We start from the raw sequence: 22,104 nt of genomic DNA on the forward strand, positions 1-22,104 counted from the left end.
TTTTTTTTTTTTTCAAAATTGTAACTGCTCTACTAGTTTTGTTTGAACAAAAACAAACGCAGTATTCAGACATACCAGCTTTTGCAGCATCGAAAATTTCTTGCTTGTGGAAACGCTCCACTTTTCTGTACAAGCGGCAGTACATCCACACCTGTAAACGGTATAAAGTCACAATGATATCAGTTATAAAATAGCAAAAAACATTAAGAACTGTATTTTGAAAAAATACGATTCATGATTTTACCCACGTACAATTACAGAACCTACCTGTCTGCCTTGCAACCAGACATACTTCAACTCATCATAAACTTTGCCATCCCTCCCAATACAGGTGAAGAACCCTCTAAAAAGAAAGCACATTGGTCATTCCCAATTTTAAATAGACCGTATGTACACAGCATAATATTTTATTAATACTGGTTATCCTAATTAAATGGAGATCATCTCCTTTAGGTGACCTATATTTAAAAGTAATCCTTAACCGTTTTAACATTGATAGTACTCTAGCTATCAAATGTTTTTTGACTGGAACATGTTTCACGTGCATTGTACCCAGCTCTAATACACCACTGGTGCAGCATAACCAGTACATAATATTATTACTCTATACTAATATCTAGATTGTCGAAGTGGTGGGGACTTATACTCATTAAACCACGGAACTTAAGAAATCACTTCATTAAGGATAATTAAGATATATATATATATATATATATATAAATATATATATATATATATATATATATATCTACTGTACACACACACACACACACACACACACACACACACACACACACACACACACACACACACACACACACACACACACACACACACACACACACACACACACACACTCACTCACTCACTCACTCCCAGAGCATTTGATTAGGAACACCTCTACACCTATTTATTCATGCTATTAGCTAACTAGGGCATCTAACTGTGGCAGCAGTGCAATGCATAAAAACATGCAGATACAGGCCAGCAGATTCAGTTAATGTTCACCTCAACCGTCATCAACCAATTTTTCTTGCCACACATTGGAACCATTAATACCAATTAATCATCGTTTGAATGCCACAGCCTATTTGGGTATCGTTGCTGACATGTGCATCCATTCATCATCACAATTTACCCATCTTCTCATGGCTACTTCCAGCATGATAATGCATCATGTTACAAAGAAAAAGTTGTCTCAAACTAGTTCATGAACATGATAATGAGTTCAGTGTTCTTCAGTGACCTTCCCATTCACTGGATCTGAATCCAATAGAACACCTTTAGGATGTGATAGAAGTGGAGATTTGCAGCATGAAAGTGCAGCTGACAAATCTGGAGGAATTGTGTGACACATTTGGGTCAACATGGACCAGCATTTCAAGGAGGCCAAATCTCAGTGGGTTTCTTTCCCCCAGACTGGGAAATAAAGACAATTACATCCCACATGGACATATAGTTACTGTATGCATGTTTGTTTTAGATGAGATTGATTAGATGAGATGAGATTAAATGATTGGTATGGGTTGGCTATTTTTCAACTCAGGCCATTTTAAATAACATAGGCATAACATAGGCAAAGACTTAAAAAAAAAAAAAAGAAATGGAAAATTTATTTCAAATCAATTGAAAATGGGGAACTCAAATTATCACACTTGCTTTAGTGCATTTTAACATGTTTTGAAAAAAAGTCGGAATTACTTTTGCAATTGCCAATAGTGAAACTATTTTTTTTCAGAATAATGAATTGTATAAAATTGTGACTTCATTTTGAATGTTTAAGAATTTGAAAAGGATGTTAAACACTTTTTTTCAATGCTTTTAACTCAGATTTTATGGTTTAATCTCTAACTCAGATTAAGCTGTTCTGATACTTTAATGTGACAAATGATCACCATTGAATGATTACCAATGAGCACTGAGCGTGTGCGGCCAACAAGGGAAGAACCACCCTGGCATCATTTTGCAGAGCGCTTTAACGTTTTAAGCTTTCAAACCTTTCAAGGTGCCCCCGTCATCGTCCTTTTTCCCCCAAATAAATAAATATGATAAAATGTAGCTATCAAACCCTTAGGCAAGGGGGAAACTATGCTATAGAGAGCACTCAGATTCACAAATCCACTTCAGGTAGCATCCACTCAATACTTATGCCTAATTTAAACATTGCCCTAACAGACTACATTTAAAGGTAAAATATGTAGCTTTTCCGCAATACAATTTCTAAAAACTGGCAAACCTATGTCATATTTTGTTGAGTTGTGTACTTACATTATCCCAAATGTTTCCAAAAATTTTCAAACTCAGAGATATCTGTAATTTTTATATAGGTAACACTCTGTTTCATTAAGTTGCCTCTACCTTTACTCCCTCTACTTGTTGTAAATTCCAGGGCAACACATGATGATATGTCTGAGTGAGGAAGGGACTCGGCGTAGAAGCTTATGTTAGCTAGCCACTGTATTGTACTATTGTTTGTAGAGTTGCCATGGGTATCAGTGCAACCGGTGTTACACGCTGTTCGGGCATACACCAATTACATTAATTATCCACCACCATCGTTTTGCTTTTTCATTTTATACTGTAGAAATCGAACCCATTTAGTTAATTTTCGCGCATTGTTCTTATCATTATTTATGATAAGAACGAAGCTGAAGCTGTCCCCATAAATAGAAAATGTACGGGTGAAGACAACAACTCCCATGATCCCACGCTACTTCACAATGTCATGAAACTCTGTTTTTTGTTATTGTTTTGATTGAGAGACCCCATAGCGGCAGAATATTACATATTGTACCTTTAAGAACAGTAAGAAGTTGAAACAAAAAGACACGTTGTAAAGCATGCGTGTTATGAACAGCTATGAATGATGGGAACCACCATTTGAATAAGGCCTGGGTCGAAATATGGCAAATGTATCCTTGGATAACATCCAAAACTTGTTTTTACACAATGCACCTCCTTATAAGCGGGCTATGCATGCTCTAGCAAGCCAGGGAATGTTTAACATGATAATTAGCTTCAAGAATACAAATAATGGACTCACTGTACCCGTGTTGCGTGTCGTGAGAATATTTCACCCAGAAGTTCACAATGCGGTCAAGCTCAGTGTGAACTTGCTCACGATACTCTTCTAGCTTCATGACAAATGCCATTCCTAACCAAACAGCAAAAAAAAAAAAAGAAAAAAGATTTATTTGGAAAAGGAAATTTATCAGTCTCAAAATCCAGTTTGTCTCAAGTATACACAATAATGATGTTATTAATGCTGGATATCATTATCTTCACTATCAATAAATTTATTTTTAAATAAGTGAATTGGGTTTTTTTTTGTTACTCACACTTTGAAAACACTATATAAAGGAAGATTTAAAATCTCATTCATGAAAAATGGTAAACGTTCAGCTGAGCAAACTACTCGTTGTAATACTGAACTCCCATTTTCCTGTAATTTTTTGTAATGTAATGTAATGTAATTTTGCAGCGTTTGTGAAGACAGCTGTATACCGACACGTACAAGGGTGAGTTATAATAATGACAAGCCCTGGTTCACAGCCAAACTCAAACAGCTTAATTTGAAAAAAGGGGATGTATTTCAGAGTGGCGACAGGAATGGGGTTGAAGTGGAAAAATAACCGTTTGGCAAGGCGGTCAGGGAAGCCAAATTGATTTATTCTACAAACCCTAACCTTCCAACGCTCTGAATGACTTTCGACTTGCAGATGAACTGAATAAAGCTTAATGTCGATATGATTTGAAAGACAAAGCGACAGTTCGGACTCCATCTCCCAATCCCACAGACATCAGCCCTAGCACCTTCACCCAACTCCCCCTCACCAAGGTCTTCATCAGAGACTCTGCTGAAACAACAGCCTGAGCACACCCCTTCCCCCTTTCACACCTTTTCTCTCTATTCAGGAGAGAGACATTACATTACATTGCATTTAGCAGACGCTTTTATCCAAAGCGACTTACAATTATTTAAACACCGACGGACGCAGCCATCAGGAGCAATTAGGGGTTAAGTGTCTTGCTCAAGGAGCCTGGGATTGAACCAGCAACCTTTCGATCACTAGATCCAGCTCTACCGCCTGAGCTACCACCCCCCACGTCAACAGGCTCTTTAAAGGGTAGAACCCCAGAAGGCAGCTGGAGAAGACGCTCTCCCCCTCCACACTGAAACACTGTACAGACCAAATGTTTCCGGTGTTTCCGGGACATTTTTTATCACCTCTTTTGAGACCTGCAGGGTGCCAGCCTGCTTCAAAGCCCTCACCATCTTCCCTGTCCGAAAAAGCCAAGGATTACAGGTCTTAAACCCCTTCGCCACTTGCACTCAAAGACATAAATCTACTGGCAATGTTCCATATTGGTGTCATGTGGGAAAGGGATCCAGTCTTGATGTTCCATAAAAGTCGTTCTTTAACTTTTCCCCACCCTCGATTGAGTGTCATTTCCGGGTAAATGCCGGTACGGCTATGAATAGAAGTGTGTGGGAATGGAAGCAGTAACATTGCCGTAAGCAGGTCTGGAGTCGTATCCAAATAAAGCCCAAATAGTGGGTGTGAGGGTGCGTACTGGCGCCGGGCCAGGGAATGAGGAGGAGGCAGGCAGAGGCGAAACAGCGCCGGTTGGCGTGTTTATTAAGTGTTCTTTTTAAAATCGGTGGCTCGTGGGCCAAAAGAGGAACTCAGGGGCTCGCAGGCCAATATATACAAAGTTCGTGCGGAATTACAGTTACAATTTCTGCGGTCTGTCCAGCAGTTTACCTTTCAGCGGAACTCGCCCTGGGCGTCTCGTCTCTCCTGCACGCTGATCTTTACTGCGGGGACAAACAAACAATTATTCCTTCCTCTTTTGGGATTAGGCGAATCAGCGGAGTCCCTCCTTTGATTCGCCTGATCCACAGCAGCTGACCGTGGCGCTCAGCTGCAAACACGAGAAACTGAAACACGTCCAGATTCTACGGAGACAGGTCTTTGTATGCTTAAATTGTATTATTTCTGTTCTTAAAAGTGCCGCTCAGACCCTAGACATGTTTTTTATAGTTAGGGGCGCGGTGTGGGGACATCAGCACAAGCGATTTGCTTGAAGGCTGCATCGCAGCATGGAGCTGGAGGGAGCGAGGGGACAGGGAGAGGTAGAGCGTTCCTTTTCCGGAGGTAGAGAGGGTAGGACAGGTGGAAAATGATCACAATAATTAAATAACTGGGTTAGGGTTATTGCTTCCGGGAACCGGGGCTCTGTCAGCAGAGGGAACTGAGACGTCCGGGAGGGGCAGGGATACAGGGAATGATGTGCTGGCCTAAAAAAACAACTTATTCTGTTGCCTAGTCTCACGCGCTAATACACACCTCTCGCGTGATTATTATGTAATGTATCCGTAACAGTCATCTAAGTGGGACCAGACTCCATACGGAACTTATCCATCCCAGAGGGTTGTGGCAGTTTTGCCTACCACACGCCGTTTTCAGGGACCTCCGGCACAGGGACAGACCACGGGGTTGTAGACACACCAGTTTATTGTAGAGAGTGGTCTAGTTGGAATAAGCCCAGGAGCAGTTGGACATGGGTGATGAGAAGGGCTCCTTTCCTGAGTGTGTGTGGGGGTAGGGGTGTGGGTGTGGCGGACTAAGGGGCGTGGTCAAGCCGTGACTGCAGACAACAGCACGGTTCCCTTTCCCGACTGGGGGAGGGGTCCGACGGTCAGGAGCACCCGGCCGAGTTCCATCTGGGGGCAGTCCTGGGGTGCGAGCAGTGCCCGCACCCCTGCCCAGACATCTGCGCATCTGAAGGGGGACAGAGAGGGGGCAGCACGGGAAGGGGAGAGGGTGTCCCGCGGCACCACAGGACCTGGCTGGTCCAGCCTTTCACTCAGCGCCCTGCCCTTCCCGTGTCCCTGTACATGTGCCACTTGTGGGAGTCTCTGCCCACTGGTAGGGGAGGGAGGACCGGGAGGGCAGTGCTCTCCTGGCTCGGCTGCTGTCCCTTGGAATTCCTCTGCTGCCGGACCTACATCAATGCTAATTGTCGGCTCCTCCATGGTTCGGCACATCACCCTCCCTGCTGCTAAAACCCTTTGCTACCTGGGTGCCCGCGTCCAGGATATAGACTCAAAAATCCCACAGCTGCTGGATGAAAACCCATCTACCTCCACTTTTCTCATCCACGTCAGAACCAACGATCTCAGAAACCAACACTCGGAGACACTTAAAGAAAACTTTACGAAGCTTATTGACAGTCTTCTACAGTCGGACCGCCGGTTCATCATCTCCAGCCCGCTGCCGTGTCCCAGCTTTGGAGACGTAAAATTCAAGCCTGTCCTTGAGCTACACACAAGGCTAAAGGGATACTGCTGCTCCCTCAACATACCGTTTGGTGAGTCCGATCCACCTTTACTGACAATAATGACACTGACAATGTCACTTTGCTTTGCAAAATTCCTGTTATTATAAACCATAGACCAAAATCACATAACTTCCCTGTAACATACAGGAATCTAAACAACTCCCTACCGGTTCGGACTCCAACTATCAGTCCCCCGCAAAGCCATGCAACCAGAACAATAAAAATGGCTCAAACTAATCAGGTCACAAGCTTATAAGTCATTTTTAGTTAATGAGCTTATAAGTACCCATAACCTGGATTTCTCTCTACTGACTGAGACCTGACTGAGACCTGTCTGGACAGAAAAGGCACAGTCTCACTCATTGAGACAGCACCTCCGAATTTAAAGTTCATCCAAACCACAAGAGCTGATAAGAGAGTGGGTGGAATAGCTGTTGTCTACTCTGATATCTATACCTGCAAGGAAATCCTCCTTGGAGAATTCACGTCTTTTGAACACCTTGCTATATCTATAAACTGCAATCATTCCTGTCTATCGGCCACCAAAATCTAAATGTGGCTTTCTTGATGAATTCTCTGAGCTCCTGTCCAAAGTCTCCACTGATTATGATTGTGGAATTATCTCAGGTGATTTTAATATTCATCTTGACAGTCAAATAGACCCAGATGCTCAACACTTCATTAGCCTGTTGGAAGTACTTGACCTCACTCAGCATGTTCCTGGACCCACCCACAATAAGGGGCATACTCTGGACTTGGTCATATCAAAAAGACTTAATATCACTGTACCCTGTGTCATAGATCTTGCTATTTCAGATCACTGTTGCATATTCTTTGACATGTCTGCTCGTATCATTATCAGTTATACCATTGAAACCTTTGAGAGAATTGCAAATGAGTTACCGCTCTTAATAGCATCATCAACTGAGGATCCTGTGAACAACTTCAACTACAAAATACAAATATATATTTGATAACATTGCACCTGTTAAAACTAAAAACATAGAAAAACAAAAAGCCCCCCAAAAAAAGCGGTTGTTAGGCAGCTGAAGGGGCCAAGAAAGGAGCGTCCACGTCGCGGCCCTGGGAGTATTGACGAGATCGACAAGCTCTACAAGATACTGCTAATCCTATCACCACTACAAGCAACAGTTACAAGCCACAAGCTACGCTGAAAGCTGCAGGCTACAAGCCACAAAGCTACAGAACACAAGAGAAAACATCATGCCTGGAGATAGACACAAAGGTCGATGTCGGAAAAGAGGAACCTCCTCAAGACCAGCATTGACAGTCATATCTGTGAACATTGAAGGGTTCTCCTCTGCAAAACAAACCATCTTAGCCGACCTTTGCAGCAAACAACACTGTGATGTTCTCTGCTTGCAAGAGACTCACAGAGGGAGTGAAAATAACCGCCCCACCATACCAGGAATGGTCCTGACCACTGAGCGACCTCACCGGCAGTACGGCAGTGCTATATTTGTAAAAACAGGGTTAGCTAGAGAAGATACAGATATGTCAGACGACCATGACATCGAAGTCCTATCTGTTTAGCTAAGCAGTGCTGTAGTAACATCTGTCTATAAACCACCATCTGTAGACTTTATATTTTCCCAGCCAATCCCCAAAGCAAACCACAGATCATCATTGGGGACTTCAACAGCCACAGCACCCAGTGGGGCTACCCTGAAATGAACAAAGATGGAGAAGCAGTAGAGGACTGGATGGATACTAACCAACTAAGTGTTATCCATGACCCCAAGCTACCACACTCGTTTATCAGTGCTCGCTGGAAACGTGGCTACAATCCAGACCTCATCATGGTCACAAGTAACATCGCTGGACTGTGTAAAAAGATTGTGCTGGACCCTTTTCCATCAAGCCAACACCGTCCCATTGGGATCCAAATTAATGCAGCTGTAGTCCCAACCATTGTGCCCTTTAAAAGGCATTTAAACTACAAGAAAGCAGACTGGAAAGGCTTCACCAACGAGCTGGAAGAGAAAATCAAAAATATAATACCAGTTAGCAAGAACTACGACCAATTTGCTAACCTGGTGTTGAAAACTGCTCGGAAACACATCCCACGAGGCTGTAGAGTTGAATATATACCTGGGCTTTCAAAGGACTGTGCAGGACTCTATGACAACTATGTCAGCATGTTTGAAGCAGATCCCTTCTCAGATGAAACATCTGCCCAAGCCGAAAAGGTGATGGAAAACATTGCCCAAGAGCGAAGCAAGACCTGGAATGCTCTTATTGAGTCCACAGACATGTCAAAAAACAGCAAGAAAGCATGGACACTTATTCACAAGCTAGGGGGTGATCCTAAAGCAGCTCCTCAACACCAAAAAGTCACTGCCAACCAAGTTGCCAACCAATTGCTCTTGAATGGAAAGAGTGGAAAAAGAGGAAAAAAGACCAAGCTGAACCGCAAGAAATACATCGAGGACCCTGCTTTTACAAGACAGCTTACTATGGAAGAGCTGGAAGGGGGAATCTCTACCCTCAAACCAGGAAAGGCAATCGGATTGGATAACATCGCAACCGAACAGATCAGGCACTTCGGTCACAAGGCAAAGACATGGCTTCTACAGCTTTACAATGAGTGCTTAACAACACACAAACTCCCTAACATCTGGAAGAAAGCCCACATTATAGCACTGCTGAAACCTGGGAAAGATCCATCTGCTCCCAAGAACTTCAGACCAATCGCACTTTTGAGTCATACCTACAAGCTTTTCGAACGTCTGATCCTCAACAGAATTGGCACCTTTGTTGACAAACACCTCATCCCTGAACAAGCAGGTTTCCGCCCTGGCAAGTCGACAACTAGCCAAGTACTCAACCTCACTCAGTACATCGAAGACGGCTATGAGGAAGGGATGGTAACTGGTGTAGTGTTTGTCGACCTCTCAGCTGCTTATGACACAGTCAACCACAGACGTCTCCTCAGCAAGATCCTGGAGACCACAAGGGACATCCATCTGACAGAACTGATCGAAAGCATGCTTGAAAACAGGAACTTTTTTGTTGAGCTTGGAGGAAAGAAAAGCAGGTGGCGAAGACTCAAGAATGGCCTTCCACAGGGAAGTGTGCTTGCCCCACTTCTCTTTAACATCTACACCAACGACCAACCAAAAAGTGCAGACAATCGCCGCTTCATCTATGCAGACGACCTTGGCATAGGTGCACAAGCCACTGACTTCAAAGTTGTGGAAGACAGACTCTCAAATGCACTGGCAGAGCTAACACCTTACTATGAAGAGAACCACCTATGTGCAAATCCATCTAAGACACAGGTGTGTGCCTTCCACCTGAGAAATCGTGAAGCCAAGCGCCAACTGAAGGTCAACTGGTCAGGAACATCCCTCGAACACTGTGAGCACCCGCTCTACCTAGGGGTAACCCTGGACAGATGCCTCTCTTTTAAGACCCACATTGAGAAGACCAAGTGTAAAGTGAGTGTGAGGAACAACATCATCCGCAAGCTCACTGGAACAACCTCGGGTGCTAACTCACAGGCTCTGAAAGCAACCGCACTGGCTCTCTGCTACTCAGCTGCCGAGTATGCCTGCCCAGTAGGGGAGCGAGCTGCCCATGCCAAGAAGTTGGACCCCGCCCTCAATGCTAGCTGCCGCCTTATCACAGGCTGCCTGAAACCAACACCTACAGAACGGCTATACATCCTGGCAGGCATAGCCCTACCAGAGATACGACGAAATGCAGCAAGCAAGAAAGAGCAGCAACAACAGTCCAGTGATCAAAGACATCCTCTCTTCGGCCATGTGCCAGCCAAAAGCTGCCTTAAATCCAGAAAAAGTTTCCTGAAGAGCGTCCCACCTCTCAGAACACCGAGCGCAAGCAGTGAAAAAGTCACTCGGTGGGAAGAAAGACTTGACAACCTCCCACCAGAAACAACAATGGAGCTAAAGGCGAGCGAGGCACTGCCCCCTGGAGCAGACACCAACTACGCAGTGTGGAAATGCCTTAACAGACCAAGATCTGGTGTTGGACGTGCATAAGCCACTCTTGCCAAATGGGGATACCTGAGTGACGGGGACGCTGTGTGTGACTGTGGAACTGGACCACAGACCATGGAGCACCTCCTGATATGTCCGCTGCTGGAACAGCCCTGCACAGCATCGTACTTAGCAGAGTTTAATGAGAAGGGACAGCAATGTGTTCAGCTGTGGCTGAACCACATCTAGCCAAGCCCTGTAACTGACTGTTTTGTGGACACGACAAGAAGAAGGCAGCTCAAGAGAGAGTGTGGCGCCAGGCAGACGAAAATGGAGAAAGACAAAGCTTCAGGTTCATCATGAAATTTACAAGGATAGACGCAATAAATACAATATAGAAATTAAACAGGCCAGACAGTCTTTGTTCTCTAAAATCATTTATGAAAACCACAACAATAGTAAAGTGCTCTTCTCCACTGTTGACTGACTTATTAATCCACCATCTACAACCCCGTCAGAGATGCTCTCCACTGAAAAATGTGAAGAGTTCGCTACATTCTTCAGTTACAAAATTATATCTATCAGACAGAATATTAGTGCCTTAGCATCCAGAAATTAACCTACCCTAAAGGTCACCAGTAATTTGACTGCTTCCATGTCTCACTTCGTCCCCGTAGACATAAAAAGACTGGACGATATTGTTGGTCAGCTCAGGTCCTCCACCTGCTGCACATAAACACTGATGCTAAAAAACGATCTTTCTTCTGCTCCTGGATCTCAGTGCTGCCTTTGACACTGTTGACCATCACATTTTATTAGCGAGATTACAAACATGGGTTGGTCTTTCTGGCCCGGTTCTAAACTGGGTCAAAACCTACCAACAGGACAGGCAGTTCTTTGTGTCCAATGGAGATTTTGTGTCGAACAAAGTGGATATTATATGTGGAAAGCCCCAAGGTTCGATTCTGGGCCCATTATTGTCTAATCTCTATATGCTCCCACTTGCACATAAGAAACACAAAATAAATTACCATAATTATGCAGATGATTCACAACTGTACAAAGTTCAAAGTGTTTTATTTGTCAAGTGTACAGTACAACACAAGGTCATTCGGTACAATGAAATTTTTGGGGCATGACAGGCAACAACTGCATAGTGGGCATTAAAAAAAACCATACAAATACATATCCCTATCTCCTGATGACTTACTCCCCATACACTTCCTCACTCAGTGTAATGATATTAATGTGTGGATGTCACAGAACTTTTTACAACTGAACAAAGACATAACAGAAATACTCATCTTTGGTGCAAAGGCTCAAAGATAGAAAATTGCAGCTCATCTCAGTTCTATGTCCCTGGAGAGCAAGAATGAAGCCAAAACTCTGGGTAGACAGGGATCTAAATTTTAAGAGCCATATCAATCACACCACAAAATCAGCCTTCTACCATCTAAAAACATTTCAAAATTGAGAGGCTTCCTGTCAAAAGTAAACTAAAAAATTAATCCATGCATTCTTAACAGGTAGACTACTGTAATGGCCTATTCACCAGCCTCCCAAAATCAGTTGTGTAGCGTCTACATTTATGGCCTTGCACCTCAGTACATAAAATAAATGCTAATTATACATGAACCAGCAAGAACTCTCAGGTCCACATGCAGTGGTCTTTTAACTATCCCTCGTACAAACTCTAAAGCAGGGGAGGCTGCCTTCTGAATCTATGCCCCAAGTAAATGGAACACCCTGCAGAGGGACCTGAGAGAGGCCCCACACTGAACACTTTTAAAAGCAGGTTAAAAACCTTGCTGTTCAGTGCAGTCTATGACCGATTTCTGTGTGTGTCTGGGTTTCTGTTGTTGCTGCTGCTTCTGTTGCTATTTCTGTTGTTGGTGCTAGTTTTGCTGCTGCTGTTGTTGCTATTGTTGTTGTTGTTGCTGCTTGTGTTGTTGTTCTGTTGCTGCTGCTCTGTTGTTTCTGTTGTGAGATTACAGTGAGGGGATCACAAGAAGGGTGTGTTTTCAGAGAGAGAGTCTTCAAGGATCTCCCTCCCGAGGTCTGAATGAAAACTTGATTCGCAATTTAGGGACGCTAATGCACCGTGACTGGATAGACATGAGATGGTACACACTGTTGAAATTTCTGTTTCGGGTGAGGGCTACCACTTCCACTTTCTTTGTGTGTGCGTAATGTTGTTGAATCGTTTCCCAACTTTACCTGATTTGAATTAGGGAATTTGGATTGTTCGCACTGTGATATCTTTGTGATCCTTGATATCCCATCTCCACTGTAGTTGTAGCTGCTTTTTTCATTGGTGTTGCTGTTGTTTCTGTGCTGCTGATGTTTCAGCTGTTGTTGCTGGTGCTGTTGTTGCTGCTGCTGCTGTTTCTGTTGTCTCTGTAGCTGCTGCTATTGCTGCTGCTGTTGTTGTTGCCGTTGTTGTTGCTGCTGCTGTTGTTGTTGCTGCTGTTGTTCTTTTTGTTTCTATTCCTGCTGTTGTTGTTGTTTCTGATGTGAGATTAAAGTGATAGGATCATAAGAAGGGTGTGTTTTTCAGAGAGAGAGAGAGAGAGAGCGAGAGAGAGAGAGTCAAGAGGATCTCCCTCTCGAGGTTTGAATGAGAACTTGACCAGTAATTTTACAGATGTTAATTAAAGCCCTGTGATTGGAATGAGATGAGATGGTGCACACTGTTGACTCAATACAAATGAGGAGATTTACGGTTCCGGTGAGAGCGACCACTTCCGGTTCGGATGACGTCTTTGTGTGTGCGTTACTTCGTTGAATCGTCTCCCAACTCTACATGATTTTGGATTAGGAAATTCGGATTGTTCGCACTGTGATATGTTTACAATTTCCTTGACTGAACTGTTTTTCAGATTTGGGAAGGTGGACTTTGGCCTGGCTAGTGCTAGTTGTTGCTGCTGCTGTGATTCTGCTGTTTTTGTTGTTGCTGCTGGTGTTGTTGTTGCTGCTGTTGTTGTTGTTTCTGTTGTTGTTTCATTTGCTGCTGCTGTTGTTTTTGCTGCTGTTTCTGCCATAGTTGTTGCTGCATTTTCTGTTGGTGTTTCTGTTGTTTCTATGCTGCTGCTGTTTCAGCTGTTGTTTCTGTTGTTGCTGCTGCTGTGGTTGATGCTATTGTTGCTGCTGCTGTTGTTGTTGCTGTTTTTGTTGCTGTTGGTGTTGTCCATGCTGCTGTTGTTGTTGTTGCTGCTGCTGCTGTAGTTGTTGTTTCTGTAGCTGCTGCTATTTCTGCTGCTGTTGTTGTTGTTTCTGCTGTTGCTGCTGTTGTAGTTGTTTTTGCTGTTGTTTTTGTTGTTGCTGCTGCTGTTGTTGTTGTTTCTGTGGCTGCTGCTGCTGTTGTTGCTGCTGTTGTTGTTTGCTGTTGCTGTTGTTGCTACTGCAGTTGTAATGGCTTTTGTTGTTGTTTTTGTTGTTGGTTTAGTTATTTTTGTTGTTATTGCTGTTGCCTTTGTTGTTGCTGTTGTTTCAAGGGCTTTCTTTTGAAATGACCATCTGACAACTATGTTCTATTTTGTTTTTGTATTTCTTTGTAAAGCGCATTGTGTTGCCCTGGAATTAAATGCCCTTTATAAATAAAGTGTGACTTGACTTGACTAGGGAGGGAAACAAAGTCCTTCTTTTCATGGTTTGTAAACATGGCGAGAGTTTAACAAATCTCCCTGCCTCGAGTCGGACCAATTAGCGCCGTGCGGGTGCTGATTAGGATGATTCCAGGCAGCTTGGCGGCAAAGGAAAGTGAACTGTGCTGTTGTCTGCAGCCGCGGCTTGACCACGGCCCTTGTTCCGCCACAGGGGGTTTTACCTGTTGCTCGTTAGACCAACCAACAAGCATACAGGCATGCAGTCACTCTGATCCTGGGCCCCATTTACCTAGACCCAGGACAGGTGTGGCTTCCTAAACCACACCACCCCCACACCACATACCCCCAACAACAAACTGAGGCCAGGGAGAATACCTGGCCAAAGCCTACCACCCCCCCCAACCAAGCAGAGAACAAAAAAAGAAAAAGAATGCCTAAAATACAGATTCTGAGACAAAGTTACAAGGTTACTATACCTAAAAAGGACAGACTCATACACAGGGTTCCTGAACCTTAAATAAATAAAACACCGGACTCTGAAACAGGGTTCCCAAACCTCAAACCAACAAATGTCAAAAATTAACTGGTCCCTGGAACACCACAGTCCATCGGCTTCCTTCTCCCAGGGTGACGACAGACTGCCCCCTCCTCCCTTCTGGAGCGTGGGACCTCAGGCTGCTGTGCCGGCTGGTGAGGGTGTGGCCGGACTTGGCTGTTGTGGGGGGTGCTTGGAGGGGCTGTCTGGCTGCTGGATGAACCGGGTGGTGGCTGCTGGGTGGAGTAGCTAGCTGCTAGAGGTTACCTGTGGTAATTGCAGCGGCTGCTTCTCCTCCAGTCCTCTGCCGGACACCCTGGCTGCTGCCAGTTGAGAGAGGGCTGCTGCCGTGTCCCTTCCCTGTGCCGGAGAGCACCTGTCCATGTGCCAGTGTGGCAGTTTCGCCTACCACAAGCTACCCAAGGGGTGTTTTCAGGGACCTCTGGCAGAGAGACACATCAGACGGGGTTGTAGACACTGCAGTTTATTGTCGAGAGTGGGCTAGTTGTAATAAGCCCAGGAGCAGATGGACATGTGTCATGACAAGGGCTCCTCACCTGAGTGTGTGTGGGGATGGGGGTTTTACCTGTTGCTTGTTAGACCAACTGTGGCAGATGGAATGGCTTGAGCAGACACACCTGACACTCATTGGTTGGGCTAACGAGTGGTAGGTTTAAAAACCCCATCCACACAGGCACTCGGGATGGGAGCCCATGTCATGACATGTTCAATCTGTCCTGGCTAATTCCACCTCGCCTTCTCTCTACAATAATCTGGTGTTAACAACCCCCCGTTGTCTGTGTCTCTGTGCCGGAGGGCCCTAAAAACACCACTTGGGTGGTGTGTGATGGCGAAACTGCTACACCAACCAATCAGCAACAGTGAATAACATTGCTTATCTCGTTCCAATGGCACCTGTCAAGGGGTGGGATAAATTAGGCAGCAAGTGAACAGTCAGTTCTTGAAGATGGGCAATCGTAAAGGCTGACTTTGACAAGGGCCAAATTGTGATGGCTAGACATCTGTAGGCATCTACAGGCCCAGATCATCTCCAAAACTGCAGGTCTTGTGGGGTGTTCGCGGTATGCTGTGGTAAGTACCTACCAAAAGTGGTCCAAGGAAGGTCCAGGGTCATGCGCGCTTAAGGCTCAATAATGTGCGTGGGGAGTGAAGTCCAGCCCGTCCGATCGCACAGAAGAGCTACTGTAGGACAAATTGCTGAAAAATGTAATGGTGGCTGTGATACAAATGTGTCGGAACACACAGTGCTGGCAGCTTGCTGCGTATGGAGCTGCATAGCCACAGACCGGTCAGAGCTGTTAGCGTCTGCACCATGGAGCAATGTAAGAAGGTGGCTTGGTCTGGTGAATCACGTTTTCTTCTATATCATGTGGATGGCCAGGGTTAGGGTCGGAATCGATCGAGGATCTGTGGGATGCGCTGGAACGAAGCTCGATCCATGGGGGCCATACCTCAAAACTTACAGGACTTAAAGGATCTGCTGCTAACGTTCTGGTGCCAGATACCACAGGACACCTTCAGAGGTCTTGTTGAGTCCATGCCTCGACAGGTCAGAGCTTTTTTGGCTGCACGAGGCTACACAATATTAGTGGTGGTTTTAATGTTGTGGAGAATTGGTGTATTTTAATTTTTTTTTCTATTCTTGTTTTGCTTTTTTCGGCTATTTGTTTATATTTGGCAAATTGTATTCACTTACATCTAATTCTATTTTATTTAAAAAAAATTCTTCAGACTGTTAAGCTTTTTGTATTGCTGATCGTCCGAAGACACAGCAATAATAGCCACAACAAATTCTTATTACTGTACATGTAAATCCCTGGCATAGTAAAGTCTTTATGATAGAGAGAGACAGACAGATAGAGAAATTGTAATACTATTTTAACAGCAATCAACTTTCAAACATTAAAACATGAATGGGTTCATATTACACAGACTTGTATTAGTTGTATTACTATTACATTTTATTTTGAAAATTAAAGGATTGCAAATCCTTTAATTTTCAAAATCGAAAAAATAAATGTTTTTTTATAACTAACCATTTCTGCATCCTACTACTTTAAACCTACAAATCCCTCCACACCTTCGCCCCACAGTACTTAGCTGACCTCCTCCAACCCTATGCCCCATCCCGGAACCTCGGACACGGGTCTGCTCTCCACCCCCCGCATGAGACTTCAAATCCTCGGGGACAGAGCCTTCAGTGTGGCAGCCCCCACTCTCTGGAACTCTCTCCCCACTGACATCCGGAATGCTCCATCCCTGGCCACCTTCAAAAGCCTGCTAAAAACCTACCTCTTCAACGAGGCCTACTGCCCCTGACCCTTTTTGGTTTTCATTTTTTCTGTTATTTATCTTTTTTTTTTTTTCATTTTCTACCCTGTCTTGTTTTATTATCTACCCTGCCTTGTTTGTTTTTTGTTTTTTGTTTTTCCATTGTAAAGTGTCCTTGGGTTTCTGAAAGGCACTTTATAAATGCCATTTATTATTATTATTATTATTATTATTATTATGATTATTATTATTATTATCCCATATCAAAATAAAACCACAATATCAGACCCAGAAGGGCGTTACATAATGATTAATGGGATTTTAGGTAACATCAAATTAACAAATAGCTAATATTTATGGCCCAAATGAGGATGACCCAAATTTCTTTCACAATATATTTTCAAATCTCTTAGAATTCTCTGAATCAATTATCATATTTGGAGGAGACTTCAATACAGTACTGGATCCAAGTTTAGACCGTTCTCGAGCCAGAAATATTCACAAATCCTGGCTTTCGTCGGACACTATAAAACAGGGGCGGGCAATTATTTTTTCCATGGGGCCACATGAGAAACAGAAAATATTGTGGAGCGCCGGGCCAAAAAGCCGAACTAAATTCTGTATTAAATTAATTGTATTTCTTTATAAAAAGCAGTAAATAGCATTGTTTTGACAAGCTGGTAAGAGTAGGCTATATGTTATAATTAAGCAATAAAAAAGTGAGGTTCCCTTACAGAAAGTCATTTATTCAATCAAATTTCCCAAAGCAATGGTAAACAAAATTGGAACACGATTTTTTACCATTTGTGACTTATAATAGTGAACATTTTCAGTCACATTCCCTACAAAACACATTTTGAGCTTCAAATTCTGTTGGAAAGTCGTTCTTAGCATTCTAAAGACATCACAATATTGTCTTTGTGCTCCAAACATTAAGTAAGACACATCATATTGAACTGTCACTGAATATCACTGAACTATGATTTTGAGAAAAAGGCTTGCAAAGAAAGTGTCCCAGTTCACTGCTAGTTGGTGCCTTTACATGCCTACATTTGTAGTCCAACCACCTCATTTGGTATTTTTGAGTTCTTTTTTCTTGCTCAGTGAGAGAAATCTAGTCTCTGCTGGGCTTTAACGAGTGCATGGAAGTCGGGTTGAATGTCTGAGCTGGAGATGTGAAGCACAGCTGACAGATGATCATCAGTGAGAGAGGATCTATACCTGGATTTTGTTAAAATGTTTGTTCACATATGTAGGTAGAGCCAAAGAGAACCAACATCTTCTGAGCATGTTTCCTCATGTTTGGAAAGTTCTCCTCCTTAAGAGAAGAGTAGAAATCCAGCAGAGATCCTGACTTAAAGTTCTCTGCCAGTGCTGCATCAGACTGCAGGTCAATGAGTTCCAGCTGAACATCACTGGGTGCATTATACACACTGCAGGTAAAGGGAGAGGAAATCATGTGCATTTCATCCTCGACTGTTCTGAGATCTTCATATCGCCTTGAAAACTCACCATGGAATGCTCCTAACATGGATGAGTACCGGCGGAGGTGATCGGCTGATGGTGTGACTTCTTTCAGGGTTTGCATGTGAGTGAGAGTGTGGCTCTCCAGTTGGCTTGAAAGAAACTGCATCTTTCTTATGAAAGCCTTCACCAGGCTGTGCATTTCATGCACAAAAAGGCCCTTGCCTTGCAGTTTGGTGTTCAGTTCATACATCAGTGCAGTCACATCAACGGCAAATGCAAAATCTCTCGAATCTCTGCTTTCAGGTCCCAAACTCATTTTAGCACTTTGCCCAGGCTGAGCCATCTGACAGCTCTGTGGTAGCCGATGTCACTTTGCTCAGTCTCATGCTCCTCCAAAAGTGCGACAAACTGTCTGTGATTCAATGCCCGTGCCGTGATGAAGTTAACTGTTTTAGTAACAACATCAATTACATGGTTAATTTTTAGCACTGACTTGCACAACACATGTTGGTGTATAATACAATGCTAAAATACCAATTTCTGATCTGCATCGATTTCAGTCACTTTATCTTGCATACGTTTCAAAAGTCAGACATTTTTCCCTGCAAGACTTGGACAACCGTCTGTTGTGACACATGCCAGTGTATCCCATTTCAATTCCAGGATGTCCATGCACGCATTTACCTCCGTAAAAAGATCGCTCCCTGTCGTCTTCCCTTTCATTGACCGCATTGCTGCCAGCTCCTCCGTAATCTTGAAGTCCGTTATCCCATGGACAAATATAAGTAGCTGGGCTGTGTTGCGGACATCACAGCTCTCGTCCAAAGCCAAGGATAAAAAGTCAAAACTTGCCACTTCATGTTGCAGCTGAAGCTCCAGATTCCCCGCAATTTCCTCGATCCTTCTCGTCACGGTTTGCCTGGACAGCGGGACTTGCTCAAATGCTCCTTTTTTTTCAGGGCATATTAGTGCTGCAGAGTCCACCAAGCACTCTTTGACAAACTCCCCCTCCGAGAATGGCTTACTGTTTTTAGCGATTTTGTAGGATATCACAAAGCTGGTCTTGGTTGCTGCATCCCTGGATGTGTGAAGCTTGGTAAAAAAACCTTGCTGCTTTTGCAGCTTAGCTAGCAAAGCTTCTGATGTCCCCGCCCTTTCAGAATCAGTCAAGTTTTTGTATTTCTCTGCGTGTTTCGTCTTGTAATGCCGACTCAAATTGTAGTCCTTAAATACGGCGATCTGCTCCCCGCAAACTAAACACACGGCTTTACCTCCGACTTCAGTAAATAATAAATAAATACTTAGCAGTCCAATTTTTTCCTTCCTTTTTAGCATGAGCGGACATTTTTGAGGGCTAAAGTCGTCTTGTCACCTGCTTGTGACAACGATCCAATCATGCGCACGTCTTGATATACTGTACGTATGCGTCATTATGTACGTGAATAAAAAACAACTTCAAAATAAAAGCAATGTAGCTTTAGTCCATGCATGAGGTAAAATTAGAAAATAAGTTTATTTTGTAATTTCAAATTAACCTTACACGGACTGGTCAGAGTCAACCCGGGGGCCGTAGAATGCCCAGGTCTGCTATAAAACAATATGAGTGATCTTGCTCTTGGGGATTGTTGGCGATCAAATAACCCACATTCTAGAGAATACACATATTATTCACCACCCCACCAAAGTTTCTCTAGAATCGACCTTTTCTTGAAAAGTAACTCCGCACGGTCCAAAATCACAAATCCTAAAATCCACCCTATTGTAATTTCCGATCACAGGCCGATTAGTTTCAACCTGATAAATGAAACAAACTGGAACCCTCCCGGCAGGTAGTGGTTTAACACCTCACATTTGACAGAAAAATGATTTAACCATTTATTTTCCAGAGAATTGACTTCCTTCATTGAACTGAATGACTCCACAGAAATATCACCATCCTTACTTTGGGAAACAGCTAAGGCAGTTCTAATAGGTTGTTTTATTTCATTCTCCACTCACAAGAAAAAGAAAGGACAAGAATGCCAAAATAAACTCGAACAGCCACTAAAGGAGTTGCACTCCCAACAAGTCCACTCATCCACTGAGCAAATCCGGAGTGAGATCTGGACAATTAAATCTCAACTTGAAACTATCATCCATCAAAAGACACAATTCCTTATGCAACGAACAAGTGATTAGATTATTATCAGATTATTAGCAGATTATTTTGAATTCAATGACAAAACAGGTAAATTTCTTGCCAATCAATTGAAATGCGATATAGAAAAAACACTTATTACAGCCATCAAAGATCCACAGGGTAGAATAACATACTCTCCACAAGACATCAATAACATATTTAGAGACTTATAATAACCTATATCACTCAGATAATGAATCTAATATATCAACCATTCACTCATTCCTTGATGATATTGACCTTCCTAATCTTTCGACGAAGCAGGCAACCACCTTAGATCAACCACTTACTCTTGAAGAACTCAGGAAAGCTCTCTTCTCTATGCCCAACAATAAATCACCTGGATCAGATGGCTACCCAGTGGAATTTTGGAAACACTTCTGGCCACTTATCTCCCCATTATTCATCAGAATGTTTACAGAGGTCAAGTCAACCTCCACCATGAATACTGCTCTCATTTTGCTTTTGCTCAAACCCAATAAGGACCTAACCCTCACCTCCAGTTATAGACCCATAAGCCTTATTAATTGCGACCTTACGATTATAGGTAAAACACTAACTAACAAAATTGGAAAATTCATTCCATTTATAATTTACCCAGACCAAACAGGCTTCGTCGAGGCAGACACTCATCTAGCAATATGCATTGTTTATTCAGTCTGGAATGGGAAAGAGACTTAAAGAAGGTTATTTGCAACAACACCTTTCTATGACCAGAAACCCAAAATGCAACTCATCCATTATAAGATCTTGCACAGAGCCCATATCACGGAACACAAAATGTTCAAAATGGGTTTTGTGGATGAAGACATTTGCTCTCACTGTTCCCTTGATACCAGAGATGACAACTTCCATGCCTTCTGGCTCTGCCCACCTATCCTAGCATTCTGGACCAACATCACCAGGAAGCTATTAACCCTTCTGGGTCGCAGCATTCCAGTCTCCTCGTCTATATGTCTTCTCGGTGACCTCTCCTCAGTCGACCCACCACTGAAACAGTACCAAGCTATTTTGATCACCTTAACAATTGCTAAGAAAACAATATTACTCAATTGGAAAAATAGATAATCTTAGCACATCCCAATGGTTGCAGTTATTAATAGATTACATCTCAATGGAAAAACTATTGGCAATATCCAAAAACAATGTTGATTCATTTAATGAAATATGGGCTACTTTTATCACTGACATAACTCAGTATCTCCATAAAGTCGGTGCAATGTCGTGGTGCTTTGTGGCATGTGCGGGTCCTCCTGGTCTGCCAGGGTTCTGCGGTTGGGTGGATGCCCGGGCGGCTCTGGGGACATCCGTGGTGCGTAGGCCTGTGTTCGTGGGGGATCCCAGCGCCCCACGGGGGAGTAAGGGGGTCTGGGTGGTGGCGCCCGTTCCTTTACCTGAGCTGAGCTGGCTTGTCTCCGGGGAGGGATGTGCTCCTGGGGAGTACCTGCAGCTGGCATCTGCAGGGGATCAACCAGGGTCCTGAACCTGGCTGGCTGTGCTAGGCGCGGGGCCCTCATGTGCACGTCTTGATATACTGTACGTATGCGTCATTATGTACGTGAATAAAAAACAACTTCAAAATAAAAGCAATGTAGCTTTAGTCCATGCATGAGGTAAAATTAGAAAATAAGTTTATTTTGTAATTTCAAATTAACCTTACACGGACTGGTCAGAGTCAACCCGGGGGCTGTAGAATGCCCAGGTCTGCTATAAAACAAT

The 22,104-nt window shown here is 43.5% G+C and overlaps 1 protein-coding gene across 3 annotated transcripts in view; it reads right to left on the reverse strand.

The window, feature by feature from the left end:
* Positions 1 to 22,104, reverse strand: part of renbp (renin binding protein) — a 44,891-nt gene that overhangs the window by 14,959 nt on the left and 7,828 nt on the right. For 2 of the 3 annotated variants that reach the window (XM_080016059.1, XM_080016057.1), the window contains exons 4-7: positions 4,767 to 4,819; positions 3,049 to 3,154; positions 268 to 343; positions 76 to 151 (exon numbers count right to left, since the gene is read on the reverse strand). In XM_080016059.1, the coding sequence (XP_079872185.1) occupies positions 76 to 151; positions 268 to 343; positions 3,049 to 3,152 (256 nt within the window). In that variant the 5' untranslated portion in view covers positions 3,153 to 3,154; positions 4,767 to 4,819. Of the gene's footprint in view, positions 1 to 75; positions 152 to 267; positions 344 to 3,048; positions 3,155 to 4,766; positions 4,820 to 14,714; positions 14,888 to 22,104 lie in introns of all 3 variants that reach the window. The other variant, XM_080016058.1, reaches the window with a different exon arrangement.

This window comes from Zeus faber (assembly GCF_960531495.2).
Source record: "Zeus faber genome assembly, chromosome: 15".
Lineage (NCBI taxonomy): Eukaryota > Metazoa > Chordata > Actinopteri > Zeiformes > Zeidae > Zeus > Zeus faber.